The sequence below is a fragment of the Fusarium subglutinans genome (assembly GCF_013396075.1).
Source record: "Fusarium subglutinans strain NRRL 66333 chromosome Unknown NRRL66333_c0000066, whole genome shotgun sequence".
NCBI lineage: Eukaryota > Fungi > Ascomycota > Sordariomycetes > Hypocreales > Nectriaceae > Fusarium > Fusarium subglutinans.
The window spans coordinates 229,057-245,039 of record NW_023502129.1 but is presented as its reverse complement, the minus strand read 5'-3'; the positions used below and the strand labels follow the sequence as shown (position 1 = coordinate 245,039).

Genomic DNA, 15,983 nt, shown 5'->3' with positions numbered 1-15,983 from the left:
AAACTTTTAAATAGCCCTTTCTTTAAAGAAAATTATATATTTTATATAAACTACTAACTAAGCTAATTATATAGTTATTTAAAGATATATTTATTTTTCTAGCTATATATAACCTATATATAACTTTTACTACCTAAAATCTTATTAGACTAATATCTTAGTGTTTTGTGTATATCTCAGGGTTTTGTGCCTAACTAAGCTTGCTTAGTTGGCCCCCCTTACGGCTCGAGCCAACGGGTAGTTGTTTTCGATTGAAGTTGAAGTCTTGACCGTTCTTCTTGATATCTACCTAATGGCAGACAATCCCGGGTAGCTGCAGTTCGGCGAAGATCGTTGTCGCTATTGAGAAAGCACTTTTGCGGTTGGCACAACACCCGATTATGCAAGCTCAGCTGAATGTGGTGATCAGCGGCAGTCTAGCCAGACAAGTTAAAGGTCTACGGGTTCGTGCATCGATAATTCGACAATGGAGCTGGATATCCTTGTTCATCGCAATTTACAGCTCTTGAGCTACAGTAGTTCGGGATTCTAGGGCCGTCGATTATTATGCTACGAGGTCTGAGAGTTTGAACAACGAAGCCACCCTGGAGCATACCCAATTGGGCAATTTACTACATTTCCAGGTGTTAGACTACGCTCTAATCACCAATTGGCTCTGTTGCGACAATTTACGAGAGTGACCCGAGTCCCATATGAGGTCTTATCTACCTTAGCCAGGGTTCTTTGCGATTGGGCTGCTGGAAATGAAAAGGGCTCAGGAAGGGCTGGTGACCTCCAAGACTCTGCCAAATTGGAGATGGCGAGACATTACGACGTCGCAGGGAGGCCAGCCACAATATGCGAGCTGAACTGCAAGTTAGACAGTGGCTGGTGTCAAGATTATGAGATGCTTCGATCGGAGCGATGTTCCGGCCTTCTGAGGTGCCGATATTTGTCGCACTTTGTTTTTAAGCATGCATCTCCATAAGACTGACAGTTTTTAACCATGACGATGATCAGACGACAGTTAATCAGGAATGAAACATGAAACATAATTCTGGCAAGAATTGAATTAAATGAAGCGACAACCAAGATCGTCACAATGACGAGACGGAAAACGTGGCATTGAGATGAAGATGAAACTCGCGAGGCGGAGGGATGGATGTTGGTCAATACCCAATATCGAGCAAGGCTCAAAAGTCAAGGCCCAGGCTGGTCTGTCCAGCTCGACAGGGCCTTGACCCATTCGCTGGGGTAGAAGCTTGGGCCACGAGAGAAACACAAGAAACAGACGATGATGCGATGGATGACATCAAGAGCCCGCCAATTGAGCTGACCCCCTGTTCTCTTGGTTCGCTTGGTGTGTGGCTTGAGTGGCTTGGCCCGTTGAGTGGCTACCTTAGTCTGGGCACAGTTCACCAGAGCCAGCTGAGCAGGGAATCGAGCATCACAGACAGCACAGGGTTTGTGGTGAAAGTTCTCGATGGGTACAGAGTGGGACGAGTTGAAGTGGATGAGTTGGTTCAAGTGGAGCAAGCATCATCGAAAGATCAGGCTTGAGGAGAACGATGCTGTAGATGATATTAAGCGAAAACATGACGACAAGACAGAACCCAATGCGAAATTGATACAGGGATGGCTGTGATTGCACGGACAAATGATGATCAACTAATAGAAAGTCAGGTGTGAGTGAGGCCTAATAAATTACACTTGTCTGTTCCTGAGACATGTACACACCATTACCATTGACACCGTCTCTTCTGATTCAGGAATCGAGAAGAAAGTTCCCAGAGGACAAGAAAAAAAAAAAAAAGAACATGATTCCGCTCCCCGGTTGCCAGGGAGTCAAAAGTTGGCTAACACCTCAGCTTGTTTTTGTGTGGTTGCCAAGGATGGATTAGTACAGGGGTAACTGGCCAATCGGGGAGAGCATTGGCGCCACTGGCCAACGACGACGAAACTTCACTCTCGATAATTGGAGATGCGATATCACACGTACTATGAGCTACTGCTATGGGTGGTCGTTGGAAGATGGAAATCCGGGATAGTGTTTAGATGAAACCGTGGTACTTGAATGTGATTGCCTGGCAGAGATGACGGTTGCTGTGGCAGGAGCATAACACAACATCAATTGCACTGAACTGAGGTGGGCAAGCACCTTCCATAGCCCAGGGTACTGATTGTTGGCAATCGTCATACCCGTTTTCCTTCCTTCATGCTCCTGTGGCCGTTATCCGGCTCGGCATACGAGTTCCTTCCTTCCTGCTTGCCTCAATCAATTCATTTGGTTAGGTAGGTATTCACGGTGACCCAAGAAGCGTTCCGTCATAGACGAGAGCTGATCCAGTTTTCTAGTCTGGTGTGATCAAGTCAAGTTTGCATTTTTGGCCTCCACAGACTGTATTGGTGGTAGGACCGATATCCGAAAGTTTGGCTAGCATAGAAGCACAGAAACTACCACGTACGCGCTATTGGCAAACCAAACGAGGACATCGAGTTTTGAACATCAAATTTGTTCTTGCATCAGCTCCCGTCCGGCTTCAAAGCCCCAGGCGCCGTGTTGTGGGTGCCGATGCGGGTGGTTGGCGATCTAGCGTGGCAGCCCGTCCAGCTACCACCCACCTTGACCTCTTTTTTCCATCTCATATGCTGCAGCTTCCCTGATACAATCCGTAGTTGCTGATGAAACCAAAACTTTTACTGGGTAGCTTGCTTTTGTCGATTTCTTTACCCCGCTGCAGATGCCATAACATCAAAGTCAATGTGCCCCCGGGGCGAGAATACAAGAATATTGGCTGTAAGAACTTTAACTGTGAGACCCTCGCAGTCACTTAGACCAGCGTCACTGACGTGGACAAGTTTGCTGTAAAAGCCGCTCCCCGCTATGACAGGGGTAACCCATCTCGTCTACAGCTCATGCTCTGACCTCATTGTGTATCTCCATTTACGGCATTGACGTCTGCATTGGATACCCAATGTTCGATTGCATTGACTCAATTATCATGGCGGAGCAAAATCATAAATGAGTAATTGCTTGGCTCATCGTAACATCTTCTGTCGTTGATAAAACACCCCCGTAAAACAACATCATAGTCAACATGGGGGGGCCTCCAAGTGCCTGGCTGGCCCTGTCCGTCTGTGCTGAAGTCTGTGTCTTTGACGGTCCGGCCCAGTGGAGTGGACTTTCTAGCTTCCCCGCCAGCAACTGAGCCTTGACTGGACTGGGTCGTATTAGCGTTGGCCTCTCCCGTGCCATCGGTGGTCTCCCTGCAGGCGGTATCCAAGCCAAGCAGCAAGGTACTGACCCAGGTGCAGATTTACGCTTTAATCTGTGATGGCAGTTTCCTCCCACTCTAAGAGGACGTACGTAGTGACAAGGCAAGATCAAGCCCGTGCCGTGCTTGCCCTGCTAGACCGCCAATGCCAAGCTGGGAAACACACCGTTTAGGCAGGGTACCCTGCCCGCACTTGCCTTACCAGCCGGCAAGCACTGCTCGCTCCTGCAAAGCAAGCAACCGTCACGCCAAGATCAAGATTCTGGCTCCCGCCCACCCACCACCTACTCCTGCCTTTAAAGCTACAGCTTCCTCCTCGCCCTTCCTCTTGTTCCACATCAATATCAGCCTTGAGAATTTTTCATTCCAACATCTCAAACATCCTCTCTCCAACAACTCAATCGAGTTTATCTCCCAACCTCCAGCCCCCAGGCCAGTCTCACTTCGTCTCACGCTTACACGAGATCGATCACCTTCGTTTGTGCCCTAGTCACATATCAATTACCATCAAGGTAAGTTACTATCTCCTTGTTATTACTCCAGCTACACTGTCCATCCTTGCCGGCGCACTTTTTGCTCGCCCAACAAGTTTGCCTCATTTCAGCTTGGTGATTGTGTGATTTGACACCGGAACGCGAGCACTGAATATCACATTACGAGGGGCAGAGAGCTACACACTTCTTGTTCTCGGCTCTTCCATACCTCTGTGATACACGTTCCCTTGCTTTGTCTCACACAAACATCACTCGCGTGCCTCAGGAGTAGGCCACCGCTACTCGCACTTCATTTATTCACGGGTCGCCTCTTCTCCTGCTGGCCGTGATTCACTGCCTAACTTCCCCTCGTTTACATCGCTCGCCTAATACGCTCGCAACACCCACCTTCGTTCACCATCGCCTTCTTACTGTCGCTACCAACTTCATAAGAAACCTCAACTAATCCCCCAATTTGATAACAGATCCTCGATCAAGCAAAATCATCAAGATGAAGTCTTCTTTCCTCACCATCTTCGGCCTGGCTGCTGCCGCCGTTGCCCAGAGCTCTGATGATCTCCCCCAGTGTGGTGTAAGTCTAAATCCAAGCAGTGTACAGTTAGGGCACCTCTGACCAAGAACAGCGTACTTGCGCCGGCAACATGGTCAGTGCCGAGAAGTCTCAGGAGCTTGGATGTGACGCCGGCGATATTGGCTGCCTGTGCACCAACCAGGACTTCATCTACGGTCTCCGTGACTGCTCTGCTGCTATCTGCAACAGTGAGCAGGCCGCCCAGGTCCTGAACTACGGTCTTGAGATTTGCCGCCGTAAGTTTTCCCAATCCCAAAGAGAATCAAGATATCTAACCTTCCACAGGAGCTGGCGTTCAGATCACTACTGGTGCTTCTGGCGAGGTTTCGGCCACGGCTACTGGCTCTGGCGCCGTTCGAACCGTCCTTAGCACCATTACCTCTGGCGATTCTACCGTCACCTCTGCCCTCTCCACCATCAGCGGTACTGCTACTGGCGCTTCCGACGATGTTTCCGTGAGCACATACACCAGCGTCCTCACCAACTCCGATGGAGATGAGTTCACCACCACCGGTAAGGCTATCCTCGGCGGTGCAGTTGTCACCACTTTCACCTCTGGTGGTTCTACCATCGTCTCTACCATTGCCTCTGAGGCCGAGACCGAGACCGAGACCTCTGGCGCTGAGTCCGCTGAGGTTACCACCTTCACCTCCGATGGTACTGAGATCGTTCGTACTCTCGTCACCGAGACTGCCTCCACCGACTCTGCCGCATCCGCCAAGGTCACCACATTCACCACTGATGGCACTGAGGTCGTTCGAACCCTTACCACCGTTACCAGCGGTTCTGAGTCCGAGTCGGTTTCGGAGACGGTTACTGACGCCTCCACCGCCACCGAGGGTGCTACTGATGCTACTGGTACTGATGCTTCGGCTACCGCCTCCAGCACTGACAATGCTGTAAGTTGATACACTCCTACGTTCTATTGGAAATCTCTAACTTTCATTCAGGCCGCTGCTCAGATGACTGGTGCCCCTGTTGGTGTCATCGCTGCCGCTGGTATTGCCATGCTCCTCCTTTAAATCAGGGGGGATGAAAATTTGATGTTTGATGCTTTTACGTTGCACATGTTTGATACATAATTCACGCCTGTACCTCGATCTTTTGGGACCCTTAGCATATTTCCTCGGTGCAAGGAGTCGGTTTGCGGAGGAAAATTTTCACATAATGGTGAATGGTATGAATGGACATTCGGGTCAGGTTTTTCGAGGGCTTAATGATGCATACGGCTTATCTCTCCTTTAATGGAAATGACGCGAAATGTTAGAATGGATGGGCTTTTGATACTGTTTGTGACAGATGAGAGGGGCGGTGGCGTGGGAGATGACGACGGGAAGCGGCAGACTTGTGCTGCCGTGACACAAGCTCAGACTGTACATGCCGTCTCTCATGGTTACATGGGTTCTGGGATGGTGGTGATACCCGGCCTACGGCCTGACTTCGGCGGTGGACTTTACTTCTCACATTCATTGAGAAATAGTAATAGATAATCTTCTTCAAAAACGCGTGCAATTCGTATCCAGTGTCACTTGATGTATTACCATGACATGAAGGTGTTGAAACCAGACAGGGTGAATTGCCAAGCGGCCCATTTCATATAATGAATAGAACTTACTAAGTTTGGACTGACAGGTTTACGATAGTAGACAGACCGTGGAATACTACGGAGTACAGGCGAGTGATATTAGATAATCATTCTATGTAATTTATTTATGTAACTCAACCAATCTTTCAAACAGCGCTGCCAGCTCATAAGTGTAGTGGTTATAACTATCCGTAAATACATATCCCATTGTAACGCCAGTCAAGTCATGAAGCAACATGTATGAAATGTTTAATTAGTCCATCATGGACTTGCCAATCTCACTCTGCCAGTTCTCAGCTCGCTCGAAACCATTAGAGTGGGTTTGGTAGTCGAAAAGAGCTTTGGCGACGTCCTCTTTGGAAGTGAGGACAAAAGGACCGTATTGGATAACAGGCTGATCGAGAGGGATACCAGCGATGAGGGCTTATCAAAATGTTAGCATGTATGGTTTCTCGGGGTAGGTGTATTACATACCTAGCCGAGCGGGTTTCGAAGCACCAGCGTCGACCTCGAAATGAACAACGTCGCCCTGCGGCTCAAAGACAATATTATGGTACTGCTCGACAACACGTCGCTGGTCATCCTTGCCAACGATAACATCCCCCTCGAGGGTGTAGGCAAAGGCGTTCCAGTTTGCGGGGAGAGGTTGGGTGATCTTGCCACCAGGGCGGATCTCAATGTCGAGGAACCAAACAGGTGTGTAGGCGAGATCCTTGACAGAGTCGATGCCGTGGCTCTGGCCAGAAATGACCTTGACGGTGACCTTGTCATCGTCAACCTTGGCGATGGGGATCTCGGAGCCACGGAGGTCGCGGTACCGAGGTTCGCAAGCCTTCAACTCCTTGGGAAGGTCGACCCAAAGTTGAAGACCGACGTTTGCGCTGCCATCCTCGTTTTGTCGGGGCATCTCAGCATGCACAATGCCTGGGCGATGTTAGTACGATTCTGATATTAAGGACTACCTAGTGAGTGAGTGGTTCATACCTTTTCCAGCAGTCATAAATTGGAGGTCACCGGCGGAGAGAGTACCCCTGTTGCCAGCAAAATCCTCATGATCCATACCACCCTCAAGGAGATATGTGATAGTCTCCTGGCCACGATGAGGATGATCAGGGAAACCAGCACCAGGCTTGACGGAGAAGTGATCGAGCATGAGAAAGGGGGAAAAGTTACGGAGCTGGGGAGTGCCAATTGAGCGACGAACACGGGCACCAGCTCCTTCAGACTGCTCAACAGCCAGGAATACCTTGCGAACAGCTCGAGTGGCAGACATTTCTGTGGCGTAAAGGTGTTGTTGGTGCTCAGTGTTGGGTTTGTCGAAAGTAGTCAAAGAGGTGAGGGTCCCTAGGAATTCAAAGGCTGAAGCTGCTGTGTCCTTGATACGGTGTTGGAACAATGCAATAGCTGCTAGAGAAATGAAGACTGGTATGAAGATGGAACGAAAAAGGGTCATGACCAGGGAGGGCGGTTGAGAAAGGGGATTTATATACTAAGGTACGAGAGACAAGGTCGGATGAGAAGATGAATTTGCAAGCACGACAAATACAGGGTCCTACGAGTAGAAATAGATAGAATAAGCCGTGGATGGCATTGGATCGAATTGATCCGTGGTGGAGGTTAGAGATGTTTAGTCACTGTTACATCAGCAGCTAAATCGTGGTGGTTTGCTTTGGAGCCCATGGACCTAGCCTAGCCTACCAAGGTTGGAATGGTCCCCAATATTTTTGGTTTGCTAAGGCTGACCAAGGCGATGAATGTCTAATCAGTGGAGATAATGACTACCTAACGTAAGATCGGATATCCGTATTTCCGATTACCGCCTACCCTAAACCTCGGTCCTGGCTTCTTAAACTTTTATCTGCAACCTTGATCGCTTCATGGAGGAAGTTCATTGGGACATGGAAACGATGCGCTCTTGCCGCTTGTGTATGGCTGTTTGCTTAAACAAGCCACGCCACACTTCCTGCTTTAGGGTTTCTTCTCTACCTAAGTAGATAGAGCACAGTCCAGTTATTGACGAACCTCTTCAAAACATCGCGCTAGTTCTGTATCGATCCTCCATATTTCAAAATGTCATCACGAATCATCGTTCAAGGTCCGTGGTACGATAATGGCAGGCTACTCAAAGACCCGAAACCTCGTCAGGAGTGGGACGAAGTCACAGAGTGGGAGGAGGCGAATCTCTGCAACAAGATAACCATTTTCGACTTGCCCCTCAAATGCCCCTTTCCTCTCACCAACAGACGAAATGCTTGCGCCCTGATCGAAAACTTCATTGATGCCATCACATACCACAGGCAACTATTCCCCTACTGGCAGAGGCGCGCTATCAAGTACTTTATCTGGCGTGAAATGTTCGTCATCAGGAACAACGACGAGTGGAAAGATTACAGGAACCATCCCCTATATAAGAATCGTGACGTGCTCAGGCGATTGGCGAAGCAGGAATTCACTAATGCAATGGGGCTTGCATCTGCTTTGTTGTTTGTCCTCCACGGACTCTACACCAACGACTGGGAACTCGAGTTCCTCTTGAAGGGGCAGCAGAAACTCATCGATACATACAACATGTGCGACTACAACATGAGGCTGTGGAACAGGGACAAAATGCTCGACATCTTGTTCATCGAGTGCGAATGGCTCAAAGACACGCTCCTCGAAGCGCACATGAAGGAGAAGAAGGAGATGGATGAAGAGTGGGAGCACAGACAAACAAAGACACTCGAAGAAATGGAGGTTTTTATCGAGGAGTTACCAGAGCCTATGGATGAAGACGAGGAGGAAGACGAGGAGGAAGACGAGGAGGAAGACGAGGAGGCAGATGAGGAGGAAGACGAGGATGGGAATGAGGATGATGAAAATGCTCAAGACAACGCTCAAGACAACGCGCAAGACAACGGTCAAGACAACGGTCAAGACAACGCTCTAAACATTGCTCTAAACAACGCTCAAAACAACGCTCAATGCATCGATATATGGGGCAATGATATCCCGATGGCGATGATATTGGGCGTTCCACAACAATGGAGCAATGTTGTCCCGTTGGCCGCTCCAACCCCATTGGAGATTCAAACTATGGCCCTAGAACGCGAGAAATTGAGGCAAAGGCGGGAAAAGGATCTCCAGCAATGGGACGCTCAGTGCTACGCCCAGGGTCTCACTGAAAGTCTCGCTCAAAGCATAGCTCAAATTTGCGGATTTCCGTCAGAGGAAGCTCAGTTTGTCGCTCGGCCTCGTGCTCGTTATATCGCTCAACGTCGTATTCAGGATTTCTACAAAATGGAAGCTCTAAGTATTGTTCAAGAAAGACTTAAACAACGTAATCGACGTCAGGCTCTGATTTACGGTCAAATCCGAGCCCAACGTCGCGCTCAGGGTCGCACTCGGGGTCACATTCCAGGTCCCGAAGACGAGGCTCAAGTCATTGCTCAAAGCAACACTCAACGTATTGTTCAATATTTCGATCGGGACACCCTCCAAAATACCATTCGGAATCTCCCCCCGGGAAATACTGAAGATAGCGTTCTAGCTTTCATGAATGGCGTTTATAAAGAGCTTGTCCAAGGCATGGCACAAGACAAGGCTCAACGTCAACGCACCCAACGTCGCGCTCGTCGTCGTGCTCGTCGTCGCGCTCATCGCACCGTACAGAAGACCGTTCGAGAGACCACTCAAAATGTCACCAAGGAGAATGGTCAAAAAAGAACCCAGACTAGCCTCCAAGATTTCACTGCAACGGCGCCTCACCGCCAACGAACAGACTCGCAGGCTCCTGAAAAGCTAGTCAATACTGCTGTTCCGCCTATAGACCCAAGCCCTACTCTCCCATCGAGGCCAGTTGACGACGATGAGGATATCTATGGTTATAGTGGGGACGAGGATGGCAATACTAAAGAGAAATGGTGAAGTTGCCGTTCAGGTTTCTGCTCCGTGAGGCTGCCCGTCCTTGGAGTAACTGTTGCAAGGCAGTCTTGGTTATATGGCTGGTACAGAAGATTTGGAGCGCCCAAGCATTACGTTTGGCGCTGAAGCAAATATCAAGCAACGCACGGAGTTCACTTTTGAGAAGCTTATTGATGGAAAAGGAAGTGAATGTCGAGGAGAATGGTAAGGGAAATGCTGATGCAGGTGGAGAAATCGTGTATGAGTACAGTTACGTTAAGTTTGAGTTAGGGGTAAGACTGGCAAGAACAGTATTTAGAGGCATAACTACTGACCCTCATTATATCAGCCTTTAGCTATACAGAGTCCATGTGTAAGAACTAAAGCGGTTCCAACAGCACCGCGTTTCCAGTCCAACAAAAAAGCTGGAGGGTTGGTACGTCTTTAACTGTGTAACTTGAGAGACTTAGAGAGAGTTGACACGTATGACAAGTAGCTAAAGATCCTCGTTCCAAGTGTCTCCATCATCAATGTATCCCATATCGCGAAACAGGCGCAGTGTCTTCGACGCCTGGGGGTCGCAGAGCAATACATCGTGTTCTCTCAGATACTCAGTGATCTCCTGATACACCTTCTCAGATCCGGCTTTTGGGGTAGACAGTTCAATCTCCATAAGGTGAAGTTCCCCCGCTACTACATCATCCAGCTTCACTTTGTGTCCCAGTATTCTCAACTTCCACTTTCCATTTGGGAAAGGCCCGTAGGGTACAAGGCCATCCCAGTCAATATCGTCGTACTTTTCTGCAAAACGAACTTGGTCATCGCTCCAGATCTTTTGGGTCGTCTTGTTACTCAGGAGGTACCGCTGGCCGCAAGTGAATGGGACGTTGTCTCCGTATCGATCATAGACGCAATGGGCGCCAGGGGGAATGCGCTCTGGTTTCTCATCGAGGCGGACCTTGATGACAGAAAACGGGTTTCCTTTGTTTGTCTTTGTGCGGAACATGACGCCTTGTTGCGCATGAGATGGGGGCATGGTCTCGAAGTAGGTGATTGGATTGCGTTTGTAGGGCGGGCGAACTTCTTCTCCTAGTTTCTCGAGCACGGCTTCTCCGTCAAGATCACATAGTGACCACTGAAGATGTATTTCTTCATCAGTGGCTCGACTTAGAGACGAGGTCACAAACAGTGCAAAAGCAATGAGGCTGTAAAATTTCATATTGAGAGAAACAGATTCCAGTACAGTACCTGAAAGTAACCATACGACGTCGATCTACCGAAGAAAGATGGACGGACGGGAATTTAAAGAGGAAAAGTAGCCGCCGCAGCAGTTGTACCACTTGGTATAACCATCGAACTCACTGAATATGTGACGCACATCTTGGTGTCTGTGCACACCCTTTTGCTTTGCGACAGTACCAATTACCACGCATGGTGCAACAAATTCATCATTTTCGCATTTGATCTTGTTGAGGCCTGACGTTGATCGCCGATTGACATGTGTCGCAACCAATTGAGCTGAAGTAGTTGAGCAGCTGACATTTCGATCCGCATCGAGCCGTCCCTTAGCAGGCAGAGATATTGCTTCATGTCAGAACTAAAGTGAAACATTGGAAGATCCCCAAGAAAGGCGGCGCAATTACCGCCGCTTGGATTCACGGCGTTCAGCGATGTGATTCGCAGAGGGAGTCCTGAATGTGGGTTAACAAGCTGTTGTAAGACAACAGGTGACCATGATGGTGAAAGCAGTGTTGCTTTGTGAAATGTGAGCATTATCGTCATATCGACTTTTGACAGTATCCCCGATAATGTGGTAAGTAAGTTTCGAAACTAATCTGAAGATCCATGAATCTTCCGGCATCGGGAATTGGTGTACGAATATTTCGAGACTGGCATATGGCTTGCGCCGCGACGATGCAGGAAATCAAGCCCAGAAAAAGGGCTATGAACTATGATCATCGGAAACAAGCCGAATTTGAGGGTCTTGCATGTGGTCCAAGATAATCCGAAGAGCCCTTGTAAGTCAGATCAATCAAAGCAAGCGGATCTCCAGCGCATGAGCACAAGCATGAAGAGGAAGGGAACATGCAAGTTATGTAGGGCTGTCGACTAGCCCGAAATCAGATGCTAGGTGTAGATGAGGCCCACATTGACCGACGGAAGCTATCTTGCTGGGGCTGAGCTACCTCGATCACGATAGGTATAGTGAGTGATAACGAAAATGTAGAATTGTTTTCGACATGTGATATTGAGGGGACGAGTGGTCCTAGCCGTGGGGCTTCGTGAGTCGCTCACTAAAGATGCAGAGAAACGGCGTTTCAAACAGTATGCATCCTGTCATGATCACGATATGCTGAAATGACGCGGCGCAAATTTGGTGAAGCCTGAGACGAAGAATCCCACCGCAGAAGACGAAAAGAGTCGTGAAGAAAAAAGAAGAAGAAGAAGAAGAAAAAAAAAGGGGGAATCACGCAAAGTGTTAACGCTTGGCCGGTCATCCTGTGCGCCGACCAACAGTCAGTTGCGCAGAGGAACGTGTGGGCTAGAGAGAGGAATGCTGGCGTTGTTCACTGGTGATCACTTGAAGATCGTGAGATTTTGTATTACTGACATGCGTTGCCGAGCATGCGCAATACGCCGTTGAATATACTGCCGATCAGGGTTACACAAGTGCGTCCCGTCTGCTTGATTTGAGACTTCCAAGGGGGCACTCACGTCTAATCAATTGATGAATTCATCGCCCATCATTCTGTCATCACTCAGCATGTAATTCCTGACATGTGAAAGTGGCTGTAAGTGGGCCGTAGACGGCTTCAGTGAGAGAGGGTGCATGCCACGTAGCAGGGGACCCTTGGGGGTTTTGGGTGATCGGTCGATAAGGTAATAGAGCGATTCCGTGAACGTGATGAGGCTATGGAGCAGAGGTCGAAAAAGGAATCGAGTTCGTAGCCACGAGACGGAGCCGCTTTTCTGGAAGCGACATTTATTTTTTCTTCCCTTGAGATCCGAGGCCGGCAGTCGAGCTCGTGTTTGATATGAGGTTTAACCGCGGCAGCAGCTGGATTGCCTTTCGCCAAGTCGGCAGCAGAATGAGAGGTCTCTTATCAATGCGAATGCTTCACGTGGCGGCTACATCAAGAGTGATAAAAAGTGTCCTTCCTACATATACGCGGACTGCTACCCTGTCCTCGGGGAGCAAGAAAACACCGGACCTTAATATAGGGTGTGAAAATAAACTCAGCAAAGAGCCCCCTAAGCTTAGGCTAGATTTACCTAAATATTTTTATTGCTTAGGGTCAAGGGTCTGTGTTTTCTTTCCGGTAAATAGCTGACAAGCTAAGTGCGTGCCACATGGCTGAGACTGAACAAGGCGACGATTGGTTCCTAGCAAAGGGGAGAGGAGAAGTTGCTGATCCGGTCTGAGTGTTGTTGCTAGGTTGAACGGATAGCTAAGGCTTCATAATGCCCGAGATAAGCCATATGGAGTACGGGTTGTGCAGATGAGGATTGGCTGTGGACTGAGCGCTTGCAGACGCAATGCGAGGGAACACAGACTTGGAAAAGCGTCGTGTTGAAACGCATCATGACGAAGATTGAGTTGTATCTGGTCTTCTATTGCATTGCGTTGCATGGTATTGCACTCCACGGAATTGGCCATTGGCCATTGTCTCCGAGGAGAGGCAACGCTTCCACAAAATTCATGTGCCAACTGTCTGAGCCCGCGGAAGAAGTTGATAAGGCGGCTGCACTCCGTAGACAGTGGAGATATCAAAGTCTCCGAAGCAACAAGTCTCTTTTACTTGAATATCATTTCGTTCGGAATACCCAAAAGGAACATTTCTTGCTTTGTTGGCGCCAAGGATACGTGGCGTCGGTGTAGAATTGCAATAGCCGCACTCCTTGATCAGTGAGAGAGGGATTCTATAGCTCAAGCTCTTTTGTTGGGGAGATTTGAGTCGAATTGAATCTTGGTAGTGTTGGTTATGTTTGGAGTAAGGGAAACGTTATGGCTTGGAGAGTGGGGGGAGGGGCCACTTTCACATGTCACGGAGATCATTCCTGCCCTGCAGGGACATTTCCTTAGGTTAGGTACCTTACGCGAGCAGCAGGGGTACGTACCTAATTAATGAGCTCCTCCCGTCATCCCGGGGCGAGCCATCTGATCGAATGGCTGTTGAGGAAAGAGATGAAACGAGGAATGAACACCCAGAGACAGGGCATGCGGCTGAGTCGAACGATTGCCTATCTCTTGACTGTGATGGTGTCACAAAGGCCCAACAGCACCCCACCAATGCCTGCCTGTACTGACTGATACTGACGGTACCTAAATTGAAAAGCATGTGGCTTAAATGGCATTCGAACAACCTCAGTTTAAGACTCAGTAGAGGTGTAATGACGTTAATCTCGAGTCTCTTCCCTATCGAATATAAAAAAGGGGAGACTCACAAGAGACAAACTTGAATCAGCCACAAGATAATGAGTTAGCAGTAGAGGTACATGTCCAATGGAAGCTACCAAGTACGTCAAGTATCCACTCAGCCCAAAATAGCTCTAAAGATACCTTGTCTAGTACAAGCACATGTTTGCGCATTTGCACATGCAAATTGATTGCTCCCTAACACTCACTCACTCCTCCAAAATCCTCGCGATGGCAAAAAACAGCTGCACCTTGATATTTGCTGTATCGTAAAGGTGGGTTACTTTCCGGAAATTTTCTAGCCCCCTACCGGACAGCACTTACAGTACACCCAAAGCGCATTTATTAACCTAGATAGGCCCTTTCCTCTTCGTTTTCCCTTCTTCCTCCGAGTTCTTTTACACCAAAAACTGTAGGTACTGAGCTTCCATACTGTGGCGTCCCACCAACATCATCTCCCTCCTCTCCCTCCTCTGACCTCAGACGTAACGCACACCCAAACACACTCTCCTCTCCCCGTCTTCCTACTCCATCCTGCTCCCTTTTAGCCTCTGCAGGTCCCCTTCAATTGCGACCATCCCACTTTCCCCCCTTCTTCTTCTCTTCTGTCTATCTACCTATCCTACCTACATCATCACATCTCACCTGAAGCTCCTCTTAAAAAGAAAATTGCCGTTCCTGACTCGAATCCAAGCTTATCTATTACTCGTCATCGAACGTCATCACGATTTCGACAAGCAATTGACTTTATCTCGAACCTTGCGACTTCACCACTTGCACCGATTCTTTGCGAGCAACCCTAAAACATCTATCATGTCTCACCAAGTTAATGGCGACGTGAGCGCTGCTCAGTATTCTGCTTTCGTCCAGGTACTTGTTGAATAGCTCACCACTTTGCGACCCAAATTAACCTGTTTGCAGCATCTCCTCAACTACCCCGTCATTAGCGACAGCGTCCACACCTTCAAGTCCAACGAATTCGGCCAGCGCTCCATCAAGCTCACCGACGCTGCTTACCAGACCTTCGCCGCTCCCGTCGTCCCCTACTTCGCCAAGCCCTACCAATATGTCTCTCCCTATGTCCAGAAGGTCGACTCCCTAGGCGACAAGACCCTCGACCGTATCGATGAGAAGTTCCCTGTCGTCAAGAAGCCCACCGATGAACTCTACCAAGATACCCGCGCTCTCATCCTCTTCCCAATTCAGAAGGGTCTTGAGGGTAAGGACCACGTCTTCCAGGTCTACAACTCTGAGATCAAGAAGGTCGAGCAAGGAGGCCTCGTCGCACACGGAAAAGCTGCCGTTACCACCGTCCTCGTCGTTAGCAACGAGACACTCTCTTGGTTGAGCTCTTTCCTGCACCAGAAGAAGGCAGAGACCACCACTGCCGTCAACGAGAAGATTAACCAGTAAACGTCTCACTCAATGACCATGGCACCACGAGCGTGATGTGATGACTGTCCTCAGCTGAACCATACCTATACCCCTCCCTGTTTTCCTTTTTACTCGGAATTGTTTCTTGAAACCATGGCATTGCCCGCTGTACTTCTTTTCGTCTACCGATTCTTGGAGTTCTGAATGATATGGGGGCATACACCGTTACAAATCAGCTCGTAACTCTTGGAATTGTCTGATGCGCCTCTTTCATCGCGCTGCAAACATGATTTCAATGGTTGTTTCAGCCCTGAGAAATAAGGGTGTTGCACTGTCATGTCTCATCGGCGCAATTCGGGTTGTCTGCGTCCCCTTTCTCTGGTTTCTCTCTTTCCGCCTGAGGATT

General features: G+C 48.9%; 5 protein-coding genes across 5 annotated transcripts; 3 read left to right on the top strand and 2 right to left on the bottom strand.

The window, feature by feature from the left end:
* Nucleotides 1–4,238: 4,238 nt before the first annotated feature.
* FSUBG_6425 (uncharacterized protein) lies at nucleotides 4,239–5,341 on the top strand (the record flags this gene model as incomplete). The annotated part of the gene is made up of 4 exons (XM_036684622.1): nucleotides 4,239–4,319; nucleotides 4,372–4,555; nucleotides 4,605–5,218; nucleotides 5,270–5,341. 4 exons carry the CDS (start codon nucleotides 4,239–4,241, stop codon nucleotides 5,339–5,341), a joined length of 951 nt encoding a protein of 316 aa, XP_036538140.1.
* An 816-nt stretch (nucleotides 5,342–6,157) lies between these two features.
* FSUBG_6424 (pirin) lies at nucleotides 6,158–7,357 on the bottom strand (the record flags this gene model as incomplete). Its single annotated transcript, XM_036684621.1, has 3 exons — nucleotides 6,158–6,327; nucleotides 6,379–6,828; nucleotides 6,889–7,357. The coding sequence occupies 3 exons, from the start codon at nucleotides 7,355–7,357 to the stop codon at nucleotides 6,158–6,160; spliced, it is 1,089 nt and encodes a 362-aa protein (XP_036538139.1).
* Nucleotides 7,358–7,974: 617 nt separating this feature from the next.
* FSUBG_6423 (uncharacterized protein) lies at nucleotides 7,975–9,810 on the top strand (the record flags this gene model as incomplete). The annotated part of the gene is made up of 1 exon (XM_036684620.1): nucleotides 7,975–9,810. The coding sequence occupies one exon, from the start codon at nucleotides 7,975–7,977 to the stop codon at nucleotides 9,808–9,810; it is 1,836 nt and encodes a 611-aa protein (XP_036538138.1).
* Nucleotides 9,811–10,282: 472 nt separating this feature from the next.
* FSUBG_6422 (uncharacterized protein) lies at nucleotides 10,283–11,005 on the bottom strand (the record flags this gene model as incomplete). The annotated part of the gene is made up of 1 exon (XM_036684619.1): nucleotides 10,283–11,005. One exon carries the CDS (start codon nucleotides 11,003–11,005, stop codon nucleotides 10,283–10,285), a length of 723 nt encoding a protein of 240 aa, XP_036538137.1.
* A 4,011-nt stretch (nucleotides 11,006–15,016) lies between these two features.
* FSUBG_6421 (CAP20-virulence factor) lies at nucleotides 15,017–15,616 on the top strand (the record flags this gene model as incomplete). The annotated part of the gene is made up of 2 exons (XM_036684618.1): nucleotides 15,017–15,073; nucleotides 15,125–15,616. 2 exons carry the CDS (start codon nucleotides 15,017–15,019, stop codon nucleotides 15,614–15,616), a joined length of 549 nt encoding a protein of 182 aa, XP_036538136.1.
* Nucleotides 15,617–15,983: the final 367 nt, after the last annotated feature.